At 47.4% G+C, this 23,233-nt stretch overlaps 1 protein-coding gene and 1 long non-coding RNA gene across 4 annotated transcripts in view; one reads left to right on the top strand and one right to left on the bottom strand.

Annotated features, from left to right (window-relative positions):
- Positions 1-23,233, top strand: part of DISP3 (dispatched RND transporter family member 3) — a 56,200-nt gene that overhangs the window by 16,229 nt on the left and 16,738 nt on the right. Inside the window, exons 2-7 of one of the 2 annotated variants that reach the window (XM_016953978.4) lie at positions 5,300-6,398; positions 6,971-7,190; positions 18,695-18,831; positions 19,678-19,812; positions 20,310-20,470; positions 21,772-21,911. In XM_016953978.4, the coding sequence (XP_016809467.3) occupies positions 5,303-6,398; positions 6,971-7,190; positions 18,695-18,831; positions 19,678-19,812; positions 20,310-20,470; positions 21,772-21,911 (1,889 nt within the window). In that variant the 5' untranslated portion in view covers positions 5,300-5,302. Of the gene's footprint in view, positions 1-3,791; positions 6,399-6,970; positions 7,191-18,694; positions 18,832-19,677; positions 19,813-20,309; positions 20,471-21,771; positions 21,912-23,233 lie in introns of those variants that run through there. The other variant, XM_016953981.4, reaches the window with a different exon arrangement.
- On the bottom strand, positions 207-5,176 carry LOC107974889 (uncharacterized). Of its 2 annotated transcripts, none has more exons than XR_001717962.4 (3): positions 3,697-5,176; positions 3,017-3,089; positions 207-616 (listed from the first exon to the last, which is right to left on the bottom strand). It is a non-coding gene; the product is annotated as an uncharacterized LOC107974889 (long non-coding RNA). The 2 variants fall into 2 exon arrangements; XR_010155009.1 differs by having other exon boundaries at positions 3,017-3,104; positions 3,697-5,073.

The raw sequence follows: 23,233 nt of genomic DNA, 5'->3' as shown, positions 1-23,233 counted from the left end.
TCCACACTCACCCACAGGGCATTTGCCAGCTCCCCCTGTCCAAGGTCCTTCTGCTTTCTCACTGGGCGCTGTCCTGCTACAACCTAAGCCAACTCTCCTTGGTTTCTGTCCTCGGAGGGCAGAGCCCTCCTCCCCTGCCTATTACAGTAATTCCTCAAAGAGTTGAAGGCTGTTAGCAAAATCCCTTCCCCACACATACACACATATTCTATTTTTAAATAACATTTATTTCTGATTCTAAAAGTAAGGATATACCTGATCATTGCAGAAAAATTAGAAACAGACAAGTACAAAGGAGAAAATAAAAATCACCCATAATCCTCCCAAACAGGTTACTGCTATTAATGGGTTTTTAAATGCATATAGATGTGCGTTTTTTCTTCTGTTATAAAGCTGGGATTTGACTGCAGATATGGCTTTGGATTTCCACAAGCCTGGGCTTGAAAGTGGGTGAAGTCTTTCCTTATGAGGCTCCCTAGGGCCTGTTCTCTTTTAAGCAGCTGCCTCGGTTGCCTTTCCCAAGAGGAGGATGGTTGGTTTCGTGGATATGCGTCCACCTTGATTCATGGGCCCCGGCAAGGCCCAGAGTTTAATTTTTGACTACCTCTGAGTGTGCCTGTATGTGTGAGAGAGAGACAGAGACAGAGGCAGAGAGAAAGGGCATTGGTCACTGAGAAGAACATTCCCAGGGCCCAGAAAGGCCTGATCACAGCCCCTACTCTACCCCACCTCACTCCACCCCCATGGCCACAGTCCTCCTAGTCCTACTCCGGGCTTTGTCTGAATCAATGACAGCTACTGCAGGAACCACCTTGGTTCCTTTCCACGGAGCAGCTGGAGCTCCTTGCTAAGCTAATCAATTCCCATCATTTGAGGAAGGAAAACAAATTTACAATTTGCTGCCCATCCTACCAGCTGTGGAGGGGCCTGCGGAGGGAGGTGCTGGCTGAGGCATTCGTGTTCCACCCTTACCAGCCCAGCCTCAGTTTGGTGTGAGGGACTCTCAGACGGCTACTGCCCTACTCGGGCTGCAGACTGGGAGGTGGGAAGGGCTAGCTGGGGTTTCTTGGAGACTCCAGGGGTGGCACAGCTGGAAGGACCTGGGCTTTTACCATCCCGCTCTGAGATAGGGGAGACAGAGCCCCAAGAAGGGCAGGACATACCCAGGGCCACCCAGAAAGCTGGTGGCTGGGCCAGGCCTGGAGACACGTGGGTTGACCACCAGTCTGGTGTGATTCCCTTGTGGCACTTTTCATGTTGGGGGCAGACTGAGAAGGCAGGCACGGGGTGGGGAGGGTGCATGATAGACCAAGAACTCATCAAATCCACTTACTGCCTTGTCCATTTCACACTCTTCCAGATCCTTCCCAATCCGGAGGAAGCTATATCCCCTGCCTATGCTTATGTGGCTTGGAATCCGACTGCCCTTTCTGTCCAGGGGAAAGTTCTTTTTTTAAAAAAAATTAAAATTTTAAAAAATTTTTCCATAGGTTATTGGGGTACAGGTGGTACTTGGTTACATAAGTTCTTTAGTGGTGATTTGTGAGATTTTGGTGTACCCATCACCCAAGCAGTATACACTGCACCCTATTTGTAGTCTTTTATCCCTTGCCCCCTCACCCTTCCCCCCAAGTCCCCAAAATCCATTGTATCATTCTTTTTTTTAGACGGAGTCTTGCTCTGTCGTCGCCCAGGCTGGAGTGCAGTGGTGCGATCTGGGCTCACTGCAAGCTCCGCCTCCCAGGTTCAGGCCATTCTCCTGCCTCAGCCTCCCGAGTAGCTGGGACTACAGGCGCCTGCAACCACGCCCAGCTAATTTTTTGTATTTTTAGTAGAGACGGGGTTTCACTGTGTCAGCCAGGACGGTCTCGATCTCCTGACCTCGTGATCCGCCCACCTCGGCCTCCCAGAGTGCCGGGATTACAGGCATGAGCCACCGCACCCGGCCCATTGTATCATTCTTATGCTTTTGCGTCCTCATAGCTTAGCTCCCACGTATCAGTGAGAACATACGATGCTTGGTTTTCCATTTCTGAGTTACTTCACTCAGAATAATAGTCTCTAATCTCATCCAGGTTGCTGTGAATGCTGTTAATTCATTTGTCCAGGGGAAAGTTCTATTGAATACCTAACCCAAGTTCATCGGAGACTCCTTTTCCTTCTTTGTCTCAACAAATATCTGACTGCCCCCCTCCCCAAGGGTGTTTTAGGCCACGAGAAGCCAGCAGGGAATATGACAGCCAAGTAAGTCCCTGCTCCCTTAAAGCTCACATCTACCCGCCTGTGGGGCTCTCACTGGGAGGTGGAGTGGCTGGGCCCAATTTTCTGGTCACTTAAATCCAGCAAATGCTGTCTGCAGGGCATGGAGCCACACATACAGAACAAGGCTTCACTGCAATTGTTGCAGTTGCTATTGCTATGTAACAAAACATCCCGGAGTGTAGAGATGTATAATAACTATCGTGCATTCCGCGGGTCAGGACAGGGCACAGGAGAGGATGGCTGAGCTCTACTCTGTGGTATCTGGGCCTCGGCTGGAAAGACTTCAAGGCTAGTGGTTACTCAATGACCGGGGGCTGGAATTGTCTGCAGCAGCGTCGCTCACATGCTCACATCACATGGTGGTTGATGCTGGCTGTCAGGTTGGTTGTCAGCAGGAAGTCCTACGAGTGATCTCTCCGCATGGGCTAGTTTGGACATTCTCGTAACACAGTGGCTGATCCCAAGGATGAGCGTCCGAAGAGAGCCAGAAGGAAGCTGCATCTTCCTTTATTTCCTAATGCCTGCATTCCTTCCCCTTGAATCTGGGTGGGCTGGTGATTTTGGCAGCCTTGCCTGCTTGATGGGAGGAGTGTCAAAGTCACATCATGAGATAAGCATGTGAGATGGCAGATATTGTTGCAGCCATCTTTGGAAAACACAGCCAGCTACATGTATCTGTTAGGGGTTCCAGCCTTTGGAGGGAAGTAGCATATGAAAGAATAGTAGCTGTCATTTCCCAAGCACTTATACCTACCAGGCACCGTACTCAGTCTGTTGTGTACGCCATCCTTCTGACAGTTTCTGCGGTGAGTACTGTTATACCCGTTCTGCAGATGGGGAGACTGAAGCTCATCAAAGTTACACTGCCTGCCCTAAATCTTACAATTGGGATTTGCACCCAAGTCTGTCTGCCTCCAAAGCCATAGCTCTTAACACGCTGCTACACTGCCTCTCCCTCCCTTCCCCAAAGCCATAGCTCTTAACACGCTGCTACACTGCCTCTCCCTCCCTTCCCCACAGTAATTTTTACCAGGCAAAATCTAGTGAGGATGGCAAGAAGCTTAGACAGGAAGCTGGGGGGTTCAGATCTGGGAAAGCTTCTTGGAAGAGGTAACGCTTGAGCAAGGACTTGCATGATGAATTCAATGTGGACCCCTAGGGGACGGGGATGGCATTCCTGGTGGAATAGCAATGGGATCAAGGGGCCTTCAGATCACCCAAGGAGTGTTGCTGTGACCCAGAATCCTGGCCTTTGACCCCCTGCAACACCAACACACTGTAAACTGTACTCCCCACAAGGCAGGCTGAGGCACGGGCAGGATGGATGGGTTTAGTTCCCAGAAAACTGCAAACACGGCCCCTCCCCTCTCCACCTTATTCCCATCAGCTTTCTTCTTCTAAGGCCAAGAATCGGGCAGAGGCTCCCACACTCACCTCCACATGCAGACTTGGTTTTTCCCTTTGGAGATTGGGTGAGTCTGAGCTGCCTCCAGTGCGAATACAAATCGGGACTCAGAGCAGTTACCATCCCCTCGGCAAGCTGGCAGGCTCGTGTTAGGGCGTTGCAAATGGGAAGTTTAATTATTTCATTAATACGAATCTTGCATATTACAGGAGCAATTCCCACCCCTTCCAGGCCTCTCTCTTGCAAGTCTTCTGCTGCGCACCCCTCCTCTCCCCCTCATCCTCAGTCATTCTTCCTTTCTGTTTCTTCTTTTGTTTCCCTATTTGCATCTCAGTCTCTCCCTCATCCCCCACCATTCCACTCTCCCTTCGGTCTCTCTCCTCTTTTCCTCTGTCTCTGTCTCTGTTTCCCTCCTTCCGTCACCTCCTCTTGCTTACTTTCTCTGGACTGACGACAGCCTCTCTTCCTGGACAGATCATCTAATTGAAATGGAGCACTCCAAAGAATGTTAATAGGAAAGGCAGCATTAATTAGCTAGCGCTAGCACAATTAGCTTCCTCCTCTTACCGCCTAGCATCTAACTGGATAATGAGTCTCTCTCTGTCCAGAGGGCAGGCAGGACAAAGGGGATAGGCCATGCCGGGGATGCCGGAAAGCCTCCTCTCTTTGGGCCACCCCGCTGGAGTCCTCGGGCTGCCCAGCCCTGCCCTCTCCTGCCAGGCCCTCCTGCTGCTGCGCTCAAGTCTCTGGGAGGCAGATGCCTGGCCCCTGCCCATGCCCAAAGGTTTGATGTTGCTGGAGCTGCATATTAAGTGGCCCGAGCCTGACAAACAGTGCTGCAGCTGCAGCACCCCATAGAAGGGGTGGGAAGCTACTGAGGGTTCTCCAGGAGAGCCGTGACAGGCACCTAGCCCTGGCACAGTTCCTGGGCAATGGCTGAGCATGTTACAGTCCCCAGCCGGGAGCAGGGAAATCTGCTTATGTGACTGATAACTAACATACTACACAGACTGCAGAGTACTTCCACCTTTGACTCCACAGTCGTACGAGGCAGCAATGGCCACTTCTATTTTATAGATGAGGACTCTGAAGTTCAGGGAGGCTCACTGCCTTGCTGATACTCATACTGCCAGGATCCAAATCAGGGTCTGCCTGATTCCAAAGATCATGCTCTTTCCCTTGCACCCTGATACTTCCTAGAGGTACTTTACAGTTGCTCATTAAATGAGAGTGGTTGCAGTGGAGTTACATCTTACATTGGCCTTGAGTTCTAAAGTCAGAGGATGCAGCAAGCATTAGAAAATTGTGTAGTCAGATTTTTTTTTAAAATCCCTCACCCCAGGAGAAACATCTTTTCTGTTTGCAATTGTTCTGCGATTTTCCTTTTTTCTGTGGCCTCAAAAGCCAAGACCCAAAAGGGAGAAGTGATGGGCAAATAACAGGAATTTTCTTTGTATTTTTTACCGGTGGTTTAATTCAGTTGTGTTGATGCATGCTTGATGCAATTCCATTGCAGTATTAGTATTTGGTTATGAGTGGACAGGGTTGGTACCTAGGGTTGGGCGAACTGCATCACAGGGCACCTTCCCCTCACTGTCTCTCTAGCCTGCTGACCCTCTCCCTCTCCTGCAGACTATGGACACGGAGGATGACCCCTTGCTGCAGGATGTGTGGCTAGAGGAGGAGCAGGAGGAGGAAGAAGCAACGGGTGAAACCTTTTTAGGGGCCCAGAAGCCAGGGCCCCAACCTGGGGCAGGGGGACAGTGTTGCTGGCGGCACTGGCCCCTGGCTTCCCGACCCCCAGCCTCGGGCTTCTGGAGTACCCTGGGCTGGGCCTTCACCAATCCGTGCTGTGCTGGGCTGGTGCTCTTCCTGGGCTGCAGCATCCCCATGGCCCTGTCAGCCTTCATGTTCCTTTACTACCCACCGCTGGACATTGACATCTCCTACAACGCCTTTGAGATCCGCAACCACGAGGCCTCACAGCGTTTCGATGCTCTCACTCTGGCGCTCAAGTCCCAGTTTGGATCCTGGGGGCGGAACCGGCGCGATTTGGCCGACTTCACCTCCGAGACGCTTCAGCGCCTTATCTCAGAGCAGCTGCAGCAGCTGCATCTCGGCAACCGCTCGCGGCAAGCCTCCCGAGCCCCCCGCGTCATCCCCGCGGCCTCACTCGGTGGCCCAGGCCCTTACCGGGACACTTCCGCGGCTCAAAAGCCCACAGCCAATCGGAGCGGGCGACTTCGGCGTGAGACCCCTCCCCTGGAGGATCTGGCAGCCAACCAGAGTGAAGACCCGCGAAACCAGCGGCTGAGCAAGAATGGGCGGTACCAGCCCAGCATCCCGCCCCACGCGGCAGTCGCGGCCAATCAGAGCCGTGCCCGCCGAGGCGCCTCGCGCTGGGACTACTCGCGCGCCTATGTGAGTGCCAACACTCAGACGCACGCGCACTGGCGCATCGAGCTCATCTTCCTGGCGCGCGGCGACGCGGAGCGCAACATTTTCACCAGTGAGCGCCTGGTCACGATCCATGAGATCGAGCGCAAGATCATGGACCACCCAGGCTTCCGGGAGTTCTGCTGGAAGCCCCACGAGGTGCTCAAGGACCTGCCGCTGGGCTCCTACTCCTACTGCTCGCCCCCCAGCTCGCTCATGACCTACTTTTTTCCCACCGAGAGGGGCGGCAAGATCTACTATGACGGCATGGGCCAGGACCTGGCGGACATCCGGGGTGAGCCGCCGGGATGCTGGGACGGGGCGTAGGTCCAGGTTTCATACAGCTCTTTATGGAGATTTGGCCCAGGCCCAGGCCCAGTCAGTCTGGAACTGAGTCCTGGGCATGGCCGGAGGGGAAGGTGAAAAGGGCTGGGCTCAGGTGTGAGATGAGCGTAAGAGGGAACTGAAGAGGGAAGCTTGGACGCAGACCCAGGTGAAGGATGGTGGGGGGTTCTGCTGTGGTCAGAGGTAGAGAAATCGTGGGGTGGGGCTCGGGTGTGAGGCTGGTTAAGAAAAGGGCCAGGATGTGGTTATACAGAACCAGAAATCTGGCCATAGGAAGACAGGAGAAATGATTGGGGTTGAAGAAGACTGAGATAGGGTTCGTTTTAGGTAAATTAGGGATGGGGCTTGAGGAAGGGTGGGGCAGGGTCAGAGAGAGGTTGTGGGGCCTGGGGTGGAGTTTTGGTGGATATGGACAGGGGGAATCCTGGGAGGCAGGGCTGCAATGAGACTGGATGACCTTGAGGGAGGGTTGGTGGGAGCTGACTGGCTGAACTCTTGGGGCCCCCACCCCTGTCCTTGCAGGCTCCCTGGAGCTGGCCATGACTCACCCTGAGTTCTACTGGTATGTGGATGAGGGCCTCTCTGCAGACAATCTGAAGAGCTCCCTCCTGCGCAGTGAGATCCTGTTTGGAGCACCCCTGCCCAACTACTACTCAGTAGATGACCGCTGGGAGGAACAACGGGCTAAGTTTCAGAGCTTCGTGGTCACCTACGTGGCCATGCTGGCCAAGCAATCTACCAGGTAGGAAGTCCAGCTGCATCCTGTGTGTGCATGCCCATTTTTGATTTCCAATTGCCTCTTACTCTTAAACCCCATATCCCTTTCCCTATAAGCTTTTCCTTTGGAAGTCTTTCTTTCCAAATTGGGGCAGAACCAAGTACATCCTTGCAGTCTCTCTGACAAATGGAAGTACGCTTTGCTTGATCAGTGCTAATAGTTGGTGAACATGACAGCTTCGGGCCAGGTAGGAAATCCTAGACTCTGCCCTGGAGGACTTGGGTAGTGATTTTTCTCCTGAGATGGTGCTCGAGGTCTTTCTGGAAAGAGTATTGGCCAGGGAATAAGGAGTTCCTCACTGTATTAGTCAGGGTTCTCAAGAGAGATGGAACCAGTAGGATAGATAGAGGGATATGTGAGAGGAGATTTATTAGAGGAATTGGCTCATGCAATTATGAAGGCTAAGTCCCATGACATACCATCTGCAAGATGCTGCAAGACCTTTGGATGCTGGTAGTCTAGCTCAGTCCAAATTTGAAGGCCTCAGAACTAGGGAAACTAATGGTGTAATTCTTTGTTCAAGACCAAAGGCCTGAGAACCCCAGGGACTGCTGGCATAAGTCCTGGAGTCCGAAGGCCAGAGAGCCTAGAGTTTTGATGGCCAGGGGCAGGAGAAGAGTGTCCCAGCTCCAGGGGGGAAAAAGAGAGAGGAAATCACCTTTCTGCCCTTTCATTCTATCCTGGCCCCCAGCCAGTTGCCCACCCCAGCCACTGAGATGCCAGTCTCCTCTGGGAAAACCCACACAGACACACCCAGAGGCAATGCTTTATGAGTTCTCTCCATATTCCTTAATCCAACCACATTGACACCTAAAATTAACCACACTTCCTGCCTCTAATACCCAGGGAGGTAATGGGCAAGTCACGTCACTTCTCTGGGTGTCAGTGTTCCTATCGTTAAAATGGAGAACACGATTCTGGCTGCCCTCTGGAGTCACTAAGAGATGAGCTAACAGATGTGACAGTGCTTTGGGGTGGAAGGTGCTTTGGGATGGTGTGCCCAGGAGTACAACTGGGTCCCTCCCCACCAGAACAGAGCAGCAGTCCTTCTGGGCAGTAACTGTAGTGCTTTCCCAGTCCCCCACCCTGATAGGCCAGTCCCAGGCACAGGAGGAATCATCTGCCTGAAACACCCTCATTCCTTCCACTGCTTATCCTTTATATTGAGCAACTGCTGGAATAATCAGAGCTAATGTTTATTGAGCACTTACACTGTGCCACACACTGTTCGAAACCCTTTATACATACCAGCTCATTTAATTCTCACACCAACCCAATGAGGTGAGTGCTGTTATGATTATCTCCATTTTATAGTTGAGGAAACTGAGACATGGCAATTAGGTAAGTTGTCCACAATTTTAAAGCTCATCAGTGGTGGAATGAGATTCAAATCCAGACCCTCACCCTTTGTGTTTTTGTGCCAGTTACTGCACTGGGAGCCTTCTCCCTGCCTTATTTCTTTGTCAGGCAAGCTCCTATTCATCTATTAAGATCCAGCTTGGGCAACATTGCCCAGAGGCTGGACTAAATGCCCACTACCTGCTATGGTTTGGATATGCTTTGTCCCCCGCAAAACTCAGTGCAGCTGTGTTGAGAGGTGGGGCCTAGTGGAAGACGTTTGGGTCATGGGGGTGGATCCTTCATAAATAGATTAATGCCATCTTGTGGGAGTGAGCTAGTTCTCACTCTTGCAGGAATGGATTAGTTCCTGAGAGACCAGGTTGTTATAAAGCGAGGTTCCTCCTCTTTTTTGGTCCCTTTTGCCTGTTCCCCCTTTGACCTTCCTTCGTGTTATGATGCAGCACAAAAGCCTTCACCAGAAGCCAGTGCCATGCTGTTGAACTTCCCAGCCTGCAGAACCATGAACTAAATAAACCTCTTTTCTTTATAAATTACCCAGTCTCAGGTATTCTGTTATAGCAACATAAATCAGACTGAGACACTACCTGTTTCCACAGTCCCCTTTCTTCTCCTTAAGGGAGGCAGGAAAGAGCATACACAGACTTTGGAGTCAGATATATCTTGGGTCCGATCCCAGTTATTCAAATTATTGTGAGTTTTAGTGAGCTATTTCACCCCTCTGAGCTACAGTTTTATCACAGTGCTTCTCACTCTGTCTTTTAATTGTAACTCACAGTACATTCCTCCAGTCAACAACATCGGCATCACCTAGGGGCTTGTTAGAAATGCAGAAGCTCAAGTTCTGTCCCAGACCTGCAGTATTTTCAGGTGATTTGTTTGCACATTTAAGTTTGAGAGAGGTCTGGTTTAATTATCTGTCTCTACAGAATGTGAGTTTGTTGAAGACTGGGATTGTTGCTGGTTCAGTTTCTATGGGCCAAGCCCAGCACAAGGCCAGTTACCCATTAGTAAGGATTTGTCAGGGGAGTGAATGAATAAATGAATGGAGATGCCTCAAGGAAAGGTACTTGGCTGGGTTGGGAAACTGAGAGGTGATGACTATAGAAGGACTTTCACGATTTTAGGTACCAGTATTAACTCTGCCCAGATGTTTAGCTGCTGAGACAAATCCCTTGCCCTTAGGGAAAAAGCCACTCTTTTCTGTTTTCTCCCATTAGAGCATCACAGCAGTGGTGACAATCCTGTAGACTTGACTTAAGCGCTTTTGGATGAACAAAATTCTTAAAATTACTCTATTATTGGTTACCCAAGAGATGGCAACATGTACCTTGACTTATAACAGAATAATATAAATGATCACTTTTATTGCTTTTAGTACTGGAATCTTAGAATGTGCTCACTGCATTTATTGAGCTTCAATTTTTTGCATTTATGTTGCATGCATTTTAATTCTTAATACATTTAAGCCCCATAAGACCTGACATCATTATTTTACAGAGTCTGTGTTCATTTATATTTATTCACATATTTACCGTTTCTGTTGGTGTTCAATACTTTGTATAATTTCATGTTTCCCTCTGGGATCATTTTCCTTGTGTCTAAAGAATTCTTTAGCATTTCTTTCAGTACAGTTGTGCTGGTGATAAATTCTCTGTTTTGTTTGCCTAGTAGACATCTTTATTTTACTTTCATTTTTGAAGCATATTTTTGCTGGTATAGAATTATAAATTGGCACTTATTTTCTTTTAATACTTTACCTGAAGATGTCACTCCATTGTCTTCTGACTTCCATCATTTCTGTGGAAAAGTAGGCTGTAAATCTTTTTTGTTGTGCCATTAAAAATTCTCTTTTTTCTGCTTTTAAGATTTCTTTGTCTTTGTTTTCACCAGTCTTACTGTGACGTATCTTAGTGTGTTTTCTTTGTGTTTGTTCTGTTCGGGGACACAGAGCTTCTTGAAGCTGTAGGTTAATGACCATAATCAGTTTTAAGAATGTCCTAGCTATTATCTCTTCAGATTTGCTTCTATCTTGTCTCTGTTTCCTCTTTTTTGCACTCTGATTACACAAATGTTAGATCTTTTCACTGAGCCCCATATGTTTTCAATGCTTTTTTTCTGGGTTTTATTTTTTTATTTTTTTTTCTATGCTTTGGTTTAGATATTCTAATTCACTGATCCTGCTTTCTATTTGTTGTCTCTAATCTGCCATTTAATGTCTATTGAGTTTTTAATGTTATTGTTCTGTTTTTCCTTTTTGAGAATTTCCATTTGAATCTCTTATAGATCTAAATCACTGGTGCAGTTATTTTATTCATCATTTAGTTAATTTTGTCCACATTTTCCTCTCTGTTCTTAAACATATTAATTATAGTGTTTTAAAATTCTTACCAACTTTTAATATATGGATACCCTGCAGATTTGTTTCTGTAGTCTGTTCTTTCACTTGGTTTGGGATCATGTGTTCCTGCCTGTGGGTATACCTGGTAATTTTTATGTTTTTATTTTTATCTTTTTGAGACAAGGTGTCACTCTGTCATTAAGGCTGAAGTGCAGTGGCATGGTCATAGCTCACTGCAGCCTGAAACTCCTGGGCTCAGGTAATCCTCCCATCTCAGCCTCCTGAGTAGCTAGGTCTACAGGCATGTGCCACCATACCCAGCTAGTTTTTTGTTTTTGTTTTTGTTTTGAGACAGTGTTTCACTATGTTGCCCACACTGGTCTCAAACTCCTGGCCTCAAGTGGTCCTCCCACCTTGGCCTCTCAAAGTGTGACTTTTATTAAGTGATGAACATTATGTGAAAAAAAACACACACACAGAGGTCCAGATGATGTTATTTCCTCCAGAGAAAATTTATCCTTCACTTCAGAAGGCACATAGAGTCATGGCTGATCACCTTAAACAGGTAGTGACCACACTGAGAGTTGAGGATGGTTTGCAATCCTGGAAAGTCTCAGTCTACCTCTAGTTTGCCCTAGATTCTCTAGGATTTTCAACTGAGAGCTTGGTGTATTCTGCAGAGTCCTTTCCCCTGATAGGTTCCAAACTCTAATCTTTTATCTCTCAAAAGCTGCTAAAAAAATCACAACAAAGACAAAAATTCCACTCTGCTTTTTCCGAGGCTTTCTGCTTAGGTTTTTTTGGCTTCAGGCCCCACACAGCCCCAGACTTCTGCAGAAGTGCTGAGGGAAAACCTGGCCATGTGTTCTGCTGATCTGCAAGTGTCTGCCCAAAGCTCTGCTAGCTTATCTGACTCCCAGCCAAGTTTTTCAGCCTTCTGCCCATGTTTAGAATCAGCAAATGCCTCCAGGGTAAAAATGGCTGTAGAAGGGCAGCTTACCTTTCCTAGGTTCTTTCCTTTCTGGAGTCTTAGCCCTCTAATTCGATTACTTCAGCAACTCTCTACTGTCATCACAGATAGTTTCTGAATTTTAGCAGACATTTTAGTAGTTTTAGGTAAGGATACTGGTCTTCCATGAGCTATTTCTTTCAACTTGAGAGTAAAAGTATGGGCCTATGTCTTTTTATAATCAGCATCTAGCACAGGACCCAGAATCTAGAAGATACTCTATAAATGCTTTTCAAATTAATGTGTGAATGAATAAATGATTGATTTTCTACTCTAACGAAAGGATAGTTAACCTATTTAATTCAACAAAGTAGATAATCCAGAGATCCTTTCAACTTGGCTTTTTAAAGTCCTGTTTACATTTTTAACAACTTTATTGAGGCATAATTGACATACAACCAACTTCACATACTTTACAATTTGATTAGTTTTGACGTGTGTATACACTGGGAAACCCTCACCACCATCAAGACAGTGAACACTAGCAGGGTACCGTAGTTCATGCCTATAATCCCAGCTACTTGGAAGGCTGAGGCAGGAGGATCCTTGAGGCCAGGAGGTTAAGACCAACCGGGGAAACAGCAAGACCCTCTCTGTAAAAACACACAAAAATTAGCCAGGCGTGGTGACACATGCCTGTAGTCCTTGCTACTTTGGAGGCTGAGGTTGGAGGATCCCTTGAGCTGAGGAGTTCAAGGCTGCAGTGAACTATGATTGTGCTACTGCACTGTAGCCTGGGTGGCAGAGCGAGACCCTGTCTCTTAAAAAAAAAAAAAAAGAATTGTCAAATTTGTTGGTATAAAATAATTTATAATATTTCCCTATTATCTTTTTAATGTTTGTAGAAATTGTAGTGATGTCACCTTCCGTGTGTCTTCTTTTTTTTCATGATCAGTCTGGCTAGAAGCTTACCAGTTTTATTGATCTCAAAGAACTAGCTTTTGGTTTCATTGATTTTCTTTTTTAAGAATTAGATTTATTTATTTTTATTTTTAATTTTCATGAGCACATAGTAGGTGTATATATTTATGGGGTACATGAGATGTTTCGATAGAGGCCTGCAATGTGAGGTAAGCACATCAATGGGGAATGGGCTTTCCATCCCCTCAAGCATTTATCCTTTGAGTTACAGACAATCCAATTACACTCTTATTTTAAAATGTACAATTAACTTATTATTGACTGTAGTTACCCTATTGTGCTACCCATTTCAATGATTTTCTCCATTGCTTTTCTGTTTTCTATTTCCTTGATTTCTGCTCTGATCTTTATTATTTTCTTTCTTTGGTTTATGTTACATTTCATTTTCTCTTGTACTACTTTCTTAAAGTAGAAGCTAAGGCCATCGATTTGAAACTTTTCTTTCCTAATAGAGGTGTTTAATGCTATAAAATTCCCCTTAAGTATGACTATTTTAGCACATTTCAAATTTTTGATGTGTTGTTTTCATTTTCATTCAGTTCAAAATACTTTCTATTTTTCCTTTTGATCTCTTCTTTGACCCATGTATAACTTAAAAGTGTGTTATTTAGTTTTCGAATATTTGGGAATTTTTCAGGCTTTTTGTTGCTGATTTTTAATTTAATTTCATGATGGTTAGAGAACATATTTTGTGTAATATAAGTTCTTTTAAATTTATTGAGTCTTGTTTTATGGTTCAGTACGTGGTCTTTCTTGCTGAATGTTCCCTGTATACTTGAAAAAAAAAAAAGTTCTGTTTTTGCATGAAATGTTCTATAAGTCTCAATTAGATCAAGTTCATTGATTGTGTTGTTCATGGTCTTCTATATCCTTACTGATTTTCTGTCTAATTTTTCTAGCAATATTGAGAGAGAGAGAGCTTGAAATATCTATCTACAATCGGGGAGTTGTCTATTTCTTTTTTCAGTTCTGTTTTTACTTCATGTATTTTAAAGCTCTGTTATTAGCTATAAAAACATTTAGGATTGTAGTTTTGATGATCATTTTGAAATTTTCTTCTTTGCCCCTAGTAATATTCTTTCCTCTGAAATTTACTTTATTTTTTATTAATATAACCAATCCAGCTTCTTTTTTGGTTCATGTTAGCATGGTATATCATTTTCTATCCCTTTGCTTTTATCCTATTCGTGTCTTTATATTTAAAGTGGGTTTCTTGTAGTCAGCTAGGTCTTGACTTTTTTAAAGGTCTCCGGGTGGCTCACGCCTGTAATCCTAGCACTTTGGGAGGCCGAGGCAGGTGAATCCCAAGGTCAGGAAATTGAGACCAACATGGCTAACATGGTGAAACCCCATCTCTACTAAAAAATACAAAAAATTAGCTGGGCGTGGTGGTGGGTGCCTGTAGTCCAAGCTGTTGGGGAGGCTGAGGCAGGAGAATGGCGTGAAGCCGGGAGGCGGAGCTTTTAGTGAGCTGAGATCGTGCCACTGCACTCCAGCTTGGGTGACAGAGTGAGACTCCGTCTCAAAAAATAAATAAATAAATAAATAAATAAAGGTCTCTGATACTTTCTGCCTTTTACTTGGGGTCTTTAAGCCATTTACAGTTAATGCAATTATTAATATGGTTAGACTTAAGTATATTTTATTCTATTTCTCCCATATGCTTCTTGTTTCCCCTTTCCTGTATTTTGCCTCTTTTGAACTATTGAATGTTTTTTATGATTCTATTTTATCTCCTTTGTTGGCTTTTATTTTGTAACTCTTTTAGTAGTTGCTTTAGGGTTTATAGTATACATCTTTAAATTATTACAGTGTATCTTCAAATGATATTATATCATTTCATATGTAGTATAAGAGCTTTACAATAATATACTACTATTTCTTCCCTCCTAGCCTTTATGTTATTGTGGTTATGCATTTTATTTTAATGTATATTATAAACCCCACCCTACATTATTTTTGTTTAAACTGTCAATTATCTTTTAAAGAGATTTAAATAAATAAGAAAATTGTATGTATTTATTTATGTCATTACCATTTTCAGTGTTTTTTGTTTCTTTGTATAGACCCATATTTCCCTATTTCCATCTGTTACCATTTTCCTTCTTCCTGAGGACTTCCTTTAACATCTCTTATAGGCCGAGCACAGTGGCTAACACCTGTAATCCCACTTTTGGAGGCCAAAGTGGGAGGATTGCTTGAGGCCAGGAGTTCAAGACCAGCCTGGGCAACATAACGAGACCCCCATCTGTATTAGTTCCTTTTCACAGTGCTGATAAAGACATACCTGAAACTCGGAGAGAAAAAAAAAGAGATTTAGTTGGACTTACAGTTCCACATGGCTGGGGAGGACTCAGAATCATGGCAGAAGGCAAAAGGCACTTCTTAGATGGCGACAGCAAGAGAAAATGAGGAAAAAGCAAAAGCAGAAACACCTGATAAACCCTTCAGATCTTGTGAGACTTATTCACTACCATGAGAATAGCATGGTAAAGACCGGCCCCCATGATTCAATTACCTCCTCTTGGGTCCCTCCCACAACACATGGGAATTCTGGGAGATGCAATTCAAGTTGAGATTTAGGTGAGGACACAGCCAAACCATATCATTCCACCCTGGCCCCTCCAATTCTCATGTCCTCACATTTTAAAACCAATCATGCCTTCCCAACATCCTCCAAAGTCTTAACTCATTTCAGCATTAACCCAAAAGTCCACAGTCCAAAGTCTCATCTGAGAAAAGGCAAGTCCCTTCCACCTATAAGCCTACAAAATCAGAAGCAAGCTAGTTACTTCCTAGATACAATGGGGGTACCGGTATTCGTTAAATACAACCATTCCAAATGGGAGAAATTGGCCAAAACAAAGGGGTTACAGGGCCCATGCAAGTTCGAAATCCAGCGGGGCAGTCAAATTTTAAAGCTCCAGAATGATCTCCATTGACTCCAGGTCTCACATCCTCACATCCAGGTCACACGGATGCAAGAGATGGGTTTCCATGGTCTTGGGCAGCTCTGCCCCTGTGGCTTTACAGTGTACAGCCTCCTTCCTAGGTGCTTTCATGGGCTGGCATTGAGTGTCTGCAGCTTTTCCAGGCACATGGTGCAAGCTGTCAGTGGATCTACAATTCTGGAGTCTGGAGGACAGTGACCCTCTTCTCACAGCTCCACTAGGCAGTGGCCCAGTAGGGACTCTGTGTGGGGACTCTGACCCCACATTTCCCTTCCGTACTCCCCTAGCAGAGGTTCTCCATCAGGGCTTCACCCCTGCAGCAAACTTTTGTCTGGGCATTCAGGCGTTTCCATATATCTTCTGAAATGTAGGTGGAGGTTCCCAAATCTCAATTCTTGACTTCTTTGCACCCACAGGCTCAACACCACGTGGAAGCTGCCAAAGCTTGGGGCTTCCACCCTCTGAAGCCACAGCCTGAGCTGTACATTGGCACCTTTCAGCCACAGCTGGAGCGGCTGGGACACAGGGTACCAAGTCCCTAGGCTGCACACAGCATGGGGACCCTGGGCCTGACCCACGAAACCAATTCTTCCTCCTGGGCCTTCAGGCCTGTGATGGGAGGGGCTGCCATGAAATTCTCTTAAATTCTCCATTGCAGAGAATGTTAATCCCCATGGTCTTGGGGATTAACATTAGGCTCCTTGCTACTTACGCAAATTTCTGCAGCTGGCTTGAATTTCTCCCCAGAAAATGGGTTTTTATTTTCCATTGCATTGTCAGGCTGCAAATTTTCCAAACTTTTATGCTCTACTTCCCTTATAAAACTGAATGCCTTTAACAGCACCCAAGTCACCTCTCGAATGCTTTGCTGCTTAGAAATTTCTTCTGCCAGATACCCTAAATCATCTCTCTCAAGTTCAAAGTTCCACAGATCTCTAGGGCAGTAGCAAAATGCCACCAGTCTCTTTGCTAAAACATAACAAGAGTCACCTTTGCTCCAGTTCCCAACAAATTCCTCATCTCCATCTGAGACCACCTCAGCCTGAATTTTATTGTCCATACCACTATCAGCATTTTGCACAAAGCCATTCAACAAGTCTCTAGGAAGTTCCAAACTTTCCCACATTTTCCTGTCTTCTTTTGAGCCCTTCAAACTGTTCCAATCTCTGCCTGTTACCCAGTTCCAAAGTTGCTTCCACATTTTCAGGTATCTTTTCAGCAGAGCCCCACTCTACTGGTACCAATTTACTGTATTAGTCCATTTTCATGCTGCTGATAAAGACATAACTGAAACTGAGAACAAAAAGAGGTTTAATCGAACTTACAGTTCCACATGGCTGGGGAGGACTCAGAATCATGGCAGGAGGCAAAAGGCACTTCTTACATGGGGACGGCAAGAGAAAATGAGGAAAAAGCAAAAGTGGAAACCCCTGATAAACCCATCAGATCTCGTGAGACTTATTCACTATCATGAATAAGTCTAGCACGGGAAAGACTGGCCCCCATGATTCAATTACCTCCCCCTGGGTCCCTCCCACAACACATGGGAATTCTGGGAGATACAAGTCAAGTTGAGATTTGGGTGGGGACACAGCCAAAGCCTATCACCATCTCTACTAAAAAATAAAAAAATTGGCCAGGCATGGTGGCATGCATCTGTAGTCTAGCTACTCAGGAGGCTGAGGTGGAAGGATTGTTTGAGCCCAGGAGTTAGAGGCCATAGTGAGCTATGATCATGCCATTGCAGTCAAGCCTGGGTGACAAAGTGAGACCCTGGCTCAAAAAATAAATAAATAAATAAATAAAATCTCTTTTAGTGCAAGTATACTGGATATGAATTATTTCAGTTTTTGTCCATCTAAAAAAGTTTTCTATTTTGCCTTTGTTTTTTAAATGTATTTTTGCTGGGTATAGAATTCTGGGCTGACTGTTTTCCCCACTGTCTGCAAAGGATGTTGATCCCCTGCCTTCTCACGTACCCTGTTTTTAATGGGAAGTCTGCTGTCAGCCTTGTCTTTGTTCCTGTGTGTCTTTTTCTCAGGCTGCTTTTTAAGATTTTCTTTTGGTCACTATTTTTGAGCAATTTGGTTATGATGTGCATTGCAGTTTTTTTGTGCTGGGGCTTCATTGCTGAAGCTTCCTGTATCAGTGGGTTTATAGTTTTCATCAAGTTTGGAAATTTTTCAGCCTCCTTTGGGGAGTCCAGTATCTCATATTTTAGGCTGCACTGAGGACTGGAAACTCTCAAAGCACTAAGCCAGGATAAGCATAGGACTCATTTTGTTTCTCATCTCTCAGGGATCGTCATCCTTGGTTGCCTTGTTTCATACATTTTTGTTAGTTCCAGTGAGAAGATAAATATGGACTCCATCTTGTTACTCCATCTTGGCCAGAAGCAGATGTCACTTATGTTTGTATTTTAAGACACAGTTTGACCAGCCTGGTTATGTTTTTTTTTTTTAATTAAAAATAACTTGTGTTAAGGACACATTGAATAGCAGTGTAAAACTGGATATCTAGCAGCCAGTTTGAATTTAGAACTTGGCCATAGATATGGAGAATTGGAAGATGACATAGAAGCTGATTATAATTGATCACGATCTGCTTAGAGCAGTGGTTCTCAACCTTGACCCTACATTTGAATCACCTGAGAGAGTTAAAGAGCACTGATGATTCAGACCCACCCCAGCAGTTCTGATCTAATTTGTCTGGAGCCTGGCCTGGACATCAGGATTATTGGAAGCCCCCAGGTGATTTTGATATCCAACCAAGGTAGAGTCACAGGTGAAGTGGAGAGCTCCTGATACTCCTCTACGTGTTCACATGTTCACAGCCATCTCTAATCCTCTTCCTGTCATTCTTTTCTCCACATCCTCCCTTCCCCCAGCAAAGTCCAGGTTCTCTATGGGGGGACAGACCTGTTTGACTATGAAGTGCGCAGGACGTTCAACAACGACATGCTCCTGGCCTTCATCAGCAGCAGCTGCATTGCTGCCCTGGTCTACGTCCTCACCTCCTGCTCAGGTAGGGCTTCTCTCAAGCCAGCCCCCTCCTCCCCTCCCAGGGTGCTCCTGTCTGCCCAGAGCCTGCCTTCTCAAGAATGCTGCAATACTCTTGAGCCCAGCATGTCAGAGCTGGGGACACAGGGATATGCACAGAAATCATCTTCCAACCCCAAGCAGGCAGACTGAGGCCTGGAGGCAGGTTGGGCTGTACCAGCCCGGGTCACACCCTCTACCCTGGGCCCCTGCACAGCTGGACCTTTTGCCTGTTGACCATCTTTCTCCTATTGATAGCCTTGTGCTGGGGAGTCTGGGGTATTGTATTCCTTTGTGGATTACTTTGTAGCCTATTTTGGAGTCCCAAGTCAACTGCCATCTGCCCCCCGATCACTTTTTCACCTCCGTGTGCCCCTGGATACTAGCTGCTGCTTACTCCTGTCTGTATACAGTAGGCACACTCTACTGCCCAAGCAGACAAGACAATGGTAATACTTTCCAAAATGGAAAAGACATTCATTCGTCCATCCAACAGATATTTACTGGGCACCAAACTATATGCTAGATGCTGTAAGGTGCCAGGGATCCAGACACAGTTCCTACCCCCAGGTAATATGTAATGTTCATAAGGCTCTTGAGGTAAGGTCTGCAAAGAGGACAATCTGCCACTTGGGCCTCCTGCCTGGTGCCCTTTTTGGGCGTGGAAAACTGAGAATTGGCCCTGTGCCTGTGCTGGGAACAGACAGAGTGGTGAATGGTGACCAGGGTTGGGGAGAAGAGACAGGACCCAGCTGAGGTCAGGGACTCTAGTGGGGTTTGTGTCCCATGAGGGTCCCCCCACCGTCTCCCTGGTGCCTCTTACCCTGCCCAGTGTTCCTGTCCTTCTTCGGGATTGCCAGCATTGGTCTCAGCTGCCTGGTGGCCCTCTTCCTGTACCACGTGGTCTTTGGTATCCAGTACTTGGGCATCCTGAATGGGGTGGCCGCCTTCGTGATCGTGGGCATTGGTGAGTCGCCTCTGTTGCCATGGCAGTGCGCCTCTCACATGGGAAGTCTGCCCCATCCCCTTTCTCCCTGGATACAAAGCCTGGCTTCGCTGGGGGCTCTACACAGCGCCCGCTGAGGCCTAGAGCCTTGGAGTGCAGGGTTAGAATGTGGGTGTTGGGCGGATCCTTGGCATAGGGTGAGTGGAGAGAGCAGGAAGGTTTGCTGGTTGGAGGTGAGGATAGTGGGAAAGGCCCAGGAAGTGTGGGAAGGAGGTCAGGATGTGGGGGAAGGCGCCTAGCTCTGGGTGAGGTTGGGGCCAAGGAGTGTGGTGGGTGGGGCTTGAACTCTCCGTGGGAGGAGCCAATCAGAGGGGTCTCTCCAAACTCTAAGCTCAGAAGCAGGACTCCTGCAGCCTGACCTCCCAGGAGGCCACTCACACTTGGTCTAGGGCCAGGTTGGGCCTGATCCTGGAGACAGCAGAATAATCCTGAGCCTGGCTGGGGACTCCCTCCCACAGGTGTGGACGATGTCTTTGTGTTCATCAACACCTACCGCCAGGCCACCCACCTGGAAGACCCACAGCTGCGCATGATCCACACCGTCCAAACTGCAGGCAAGGCCACCTTCTTCACCTCCCTGACCACAGCCGCCGCCTACGCAGCTAACGTCTTCTCCCAGGTGCGGACCTGTCCTCCATTCCTGTCCTGGCCTCCCACACGCTCATGCATACCTAGCCGCTGGTCTCTGCCCTTCCCACCACCGCTTGAGTGGCCATATAGCCTTCACCTCAAGGTACTTGCCCTGGCTCTAGAGTTCATTTTTGTCACGAATCACCCATTACCCAAACTTAACAAGTGGGAATATTATAATAATCCAGACAGCATGTATTAGGGATCCTCCGTAGTAGTAATCCAGCCTCCACCCTGGAGGACATTTGGCAGTTTCCAAAGCTCTTTCTCGTTTAATCTTCATTACCATGGTAATTGACAAAGGTACAATTACCATCCTATTTTCCAAAAAAGAAACTTGGCCCCTGAGAGGTAAAGTGACTTCCTCAGGATCACACAGCAGATAAGTGAGAAGCCTGACCAAGTCCATAGCGATTCCCCTTCTGCCTGCTTCTGGCTGCATTTTCCTCCCTTGTGCTGACTTCCTCTTGCTGCCTCTGAGTGGGGCTTAGGAGAAGGCATTTAGCCCAGGCTGGGTCCTTGGTACAGAAAGACAGTGAATTGGCCCAAGTCTTTGAGAAACTTTACGACCTGGGCTGAGTAGCCCCTCTGGAAACCAGTAGATGCTTTAGGATTATCCAGGTCCTTCTAGAGAATCACTTCTAGAAGGTAGGCAGAGCTGGGTTCAGCTTCTGCTGTGTGACCTTGGGCAGGCTGTATGACCTCTCTGAGCCTCGCTTTCGTCATTTGTGGATTATCCAGGGACTGAGATGCGAGGATGATTGTGAAAGTGTTTTACAGAGTGCAGGCTGCTCTGTTGGTGGTTACAGCTTCCTTCCAACTAGCACCTCCCTGTGTGGTCCCTGTCATACTTCTGGAACACACCCATTGCTCCTAGTCCCCAGGGTCCCTGCCTCCATCATGTGGCAGCATTCTCTCCCTCCCCCTCACTAGCACATGGCTTGGTCTAACGGGATGTGTCTTCCTCTGTCCCCCATTCATTCGCGTAATGACAGCTACTGACCACTGCCTCTGTGCCAGGCACTGTTCTGGGCAGTGGACTGCAGATAGACAAGAGCCTCCACTTGAGGTGGGGACCCTTCCCGTGCTGCTGTGTCCCCTGACACCAGCCCTTGGCTCCTGGTGTCCTGTGAGGCTGGTGGCTGGCATTCTGGCAGCCTGGGCCTCCTCCTACTGCCTCAACCTGGGTCAGATCTGGGGTCCTGAGTGTCTCTGGCTGCAGGGGGCACCCAGGCCCCCTGACTGCAGGTCCAACCAGTCCCACATCCCTCTCTTCCTTTCCATCACCAGATCCCAGCCGTCCACGACTTTGGCCTGTTCATGTCTCTCATCGTGTCCTGCTGCTGGCTGGCCGTGCTTGTCACCATGCCTGCAGCCCTGGGCCTCTGGAGCCTCTACCTGGCACCGCTGGAGAACTCCTGCCAGACCAGGTAAGTCGGGCGGGGCCTCCACCCACAGCAGGGTATCCACAACAGGCCTCTGTGAGCCACTCAGTGCAGCAACCTCTCTTCCAAAAGCCTTCTGTATGCCCAGTCCTTTGCTAGGCAGGGAACAGGGAAGGAGAAGATGCTTCCATCCAATAACTGCAATTTGGGATCACCAGTGTCACCAGGAAGTGAGCAAAGCACTTTTGTCCAAGATCTTATGACATCACCATTCACTTCCCAAAGAACCCTGGGAGCTGGGTTCTCTTGCTGTGCCCATTTTACAGATAGAAAACAATGACTCAGGGAGGTTGGGCAGCTTTTTCAAGGTCACCTATTTAGTAGGCAGTAGAGCCTGGATTTAAACCCAAGAACTCTGCCTCCAGATCCCACGCTCTTAGCCACCATGTTAAGTGTCCTCAGGTTCTCATCTTTAGATGTAGTGAGACGTGCGCAGAGTTGAACGGGTCAGTTCAGAGTTGCTGCTGGAGATTTAGGGGGAAAGACCTTGTGGGCCTGGTGGTTGGGAAGATGGAGGTGGATGGTGGTGGAGTTGAATCAGGCCTGGGTGGCTGCCTGGGGTTGGGAGGATGGAGGGTCTCTGGGCTTGGAACAGGGCCCACTCATTGTGATAAAGGCCTTGGTCAGTCGTGTTCAGGGACCCATGACAATGTCCACTTGCCCATGGTGAGCCCCAGAGGGGCTGGAGGGAGAGAAGGGCCCAGCGAGGAACTTAGACTTGGGCCTGAGATGGACTCCTCAGCTCTCCCCACTCACATCTTCACCCTTCAGGACCCCGCTGTGGTGGTGCAGGTTGGCACTGCACACAGGTGCCCTGGCGGAGGCACTGCTCTGTGTACCATGGGCGCTCAGATTTGACTGTTTTCCGTGACAGTTTCATGATATAGAAGCAGCGTCATGGGGAAAGGGCGCCTTTTCTGATCTCTACAGAGATGCAAAATAAGCCCCACGTCTGCCGCTGCCACCTGGGGCTGTCTCCCCAGTGGTCCTATTGGGCACAGTCGTCTTCCCAGTCAGTCAGCTGTGGGCTTCAAGCCCAGCCTCCTCCCTCGGCAGCCGTGAAACCCTGGACAGGTGACTTCACCTCTGCATCTCAGTTTCCTTTTCTGTGAAATGGTTGTGATGTCAGCAGCACTGTGATACCTGGGTTCATCTGTGTGTGAGTCCCATGAGGATTAAGTGAGATAATCCACGCAGGGCTCCCAGCTCACTGCTGGCACGTGGCAGTGGTATTAGCCACACACACAGCGCTCCTATCAGCCGTGAGGATTATTCTGGTGCCCAGTCCCTAGGGTGGGCTGTGTCTC

The sequence above is a fragment of the Pan troglodytes genome, chromosome 1, assembly GCF_028858775.2.
Source record: "Pan troglodytes isolate AG18354 chromosome 1, NHGRI_mPanTro3-v2.0_pri, whole genome shotgun sequence".
NCBI classification, from domain to species: domain Eukaryota; kingdom Metazoa; phylum Chordata; class Mammalia; order Primates; family Hominidae; genus Pan; species Pan troglodytes.
This window is presented reverse-complemented; position numbering and strand designations above follow the sequence as displayed.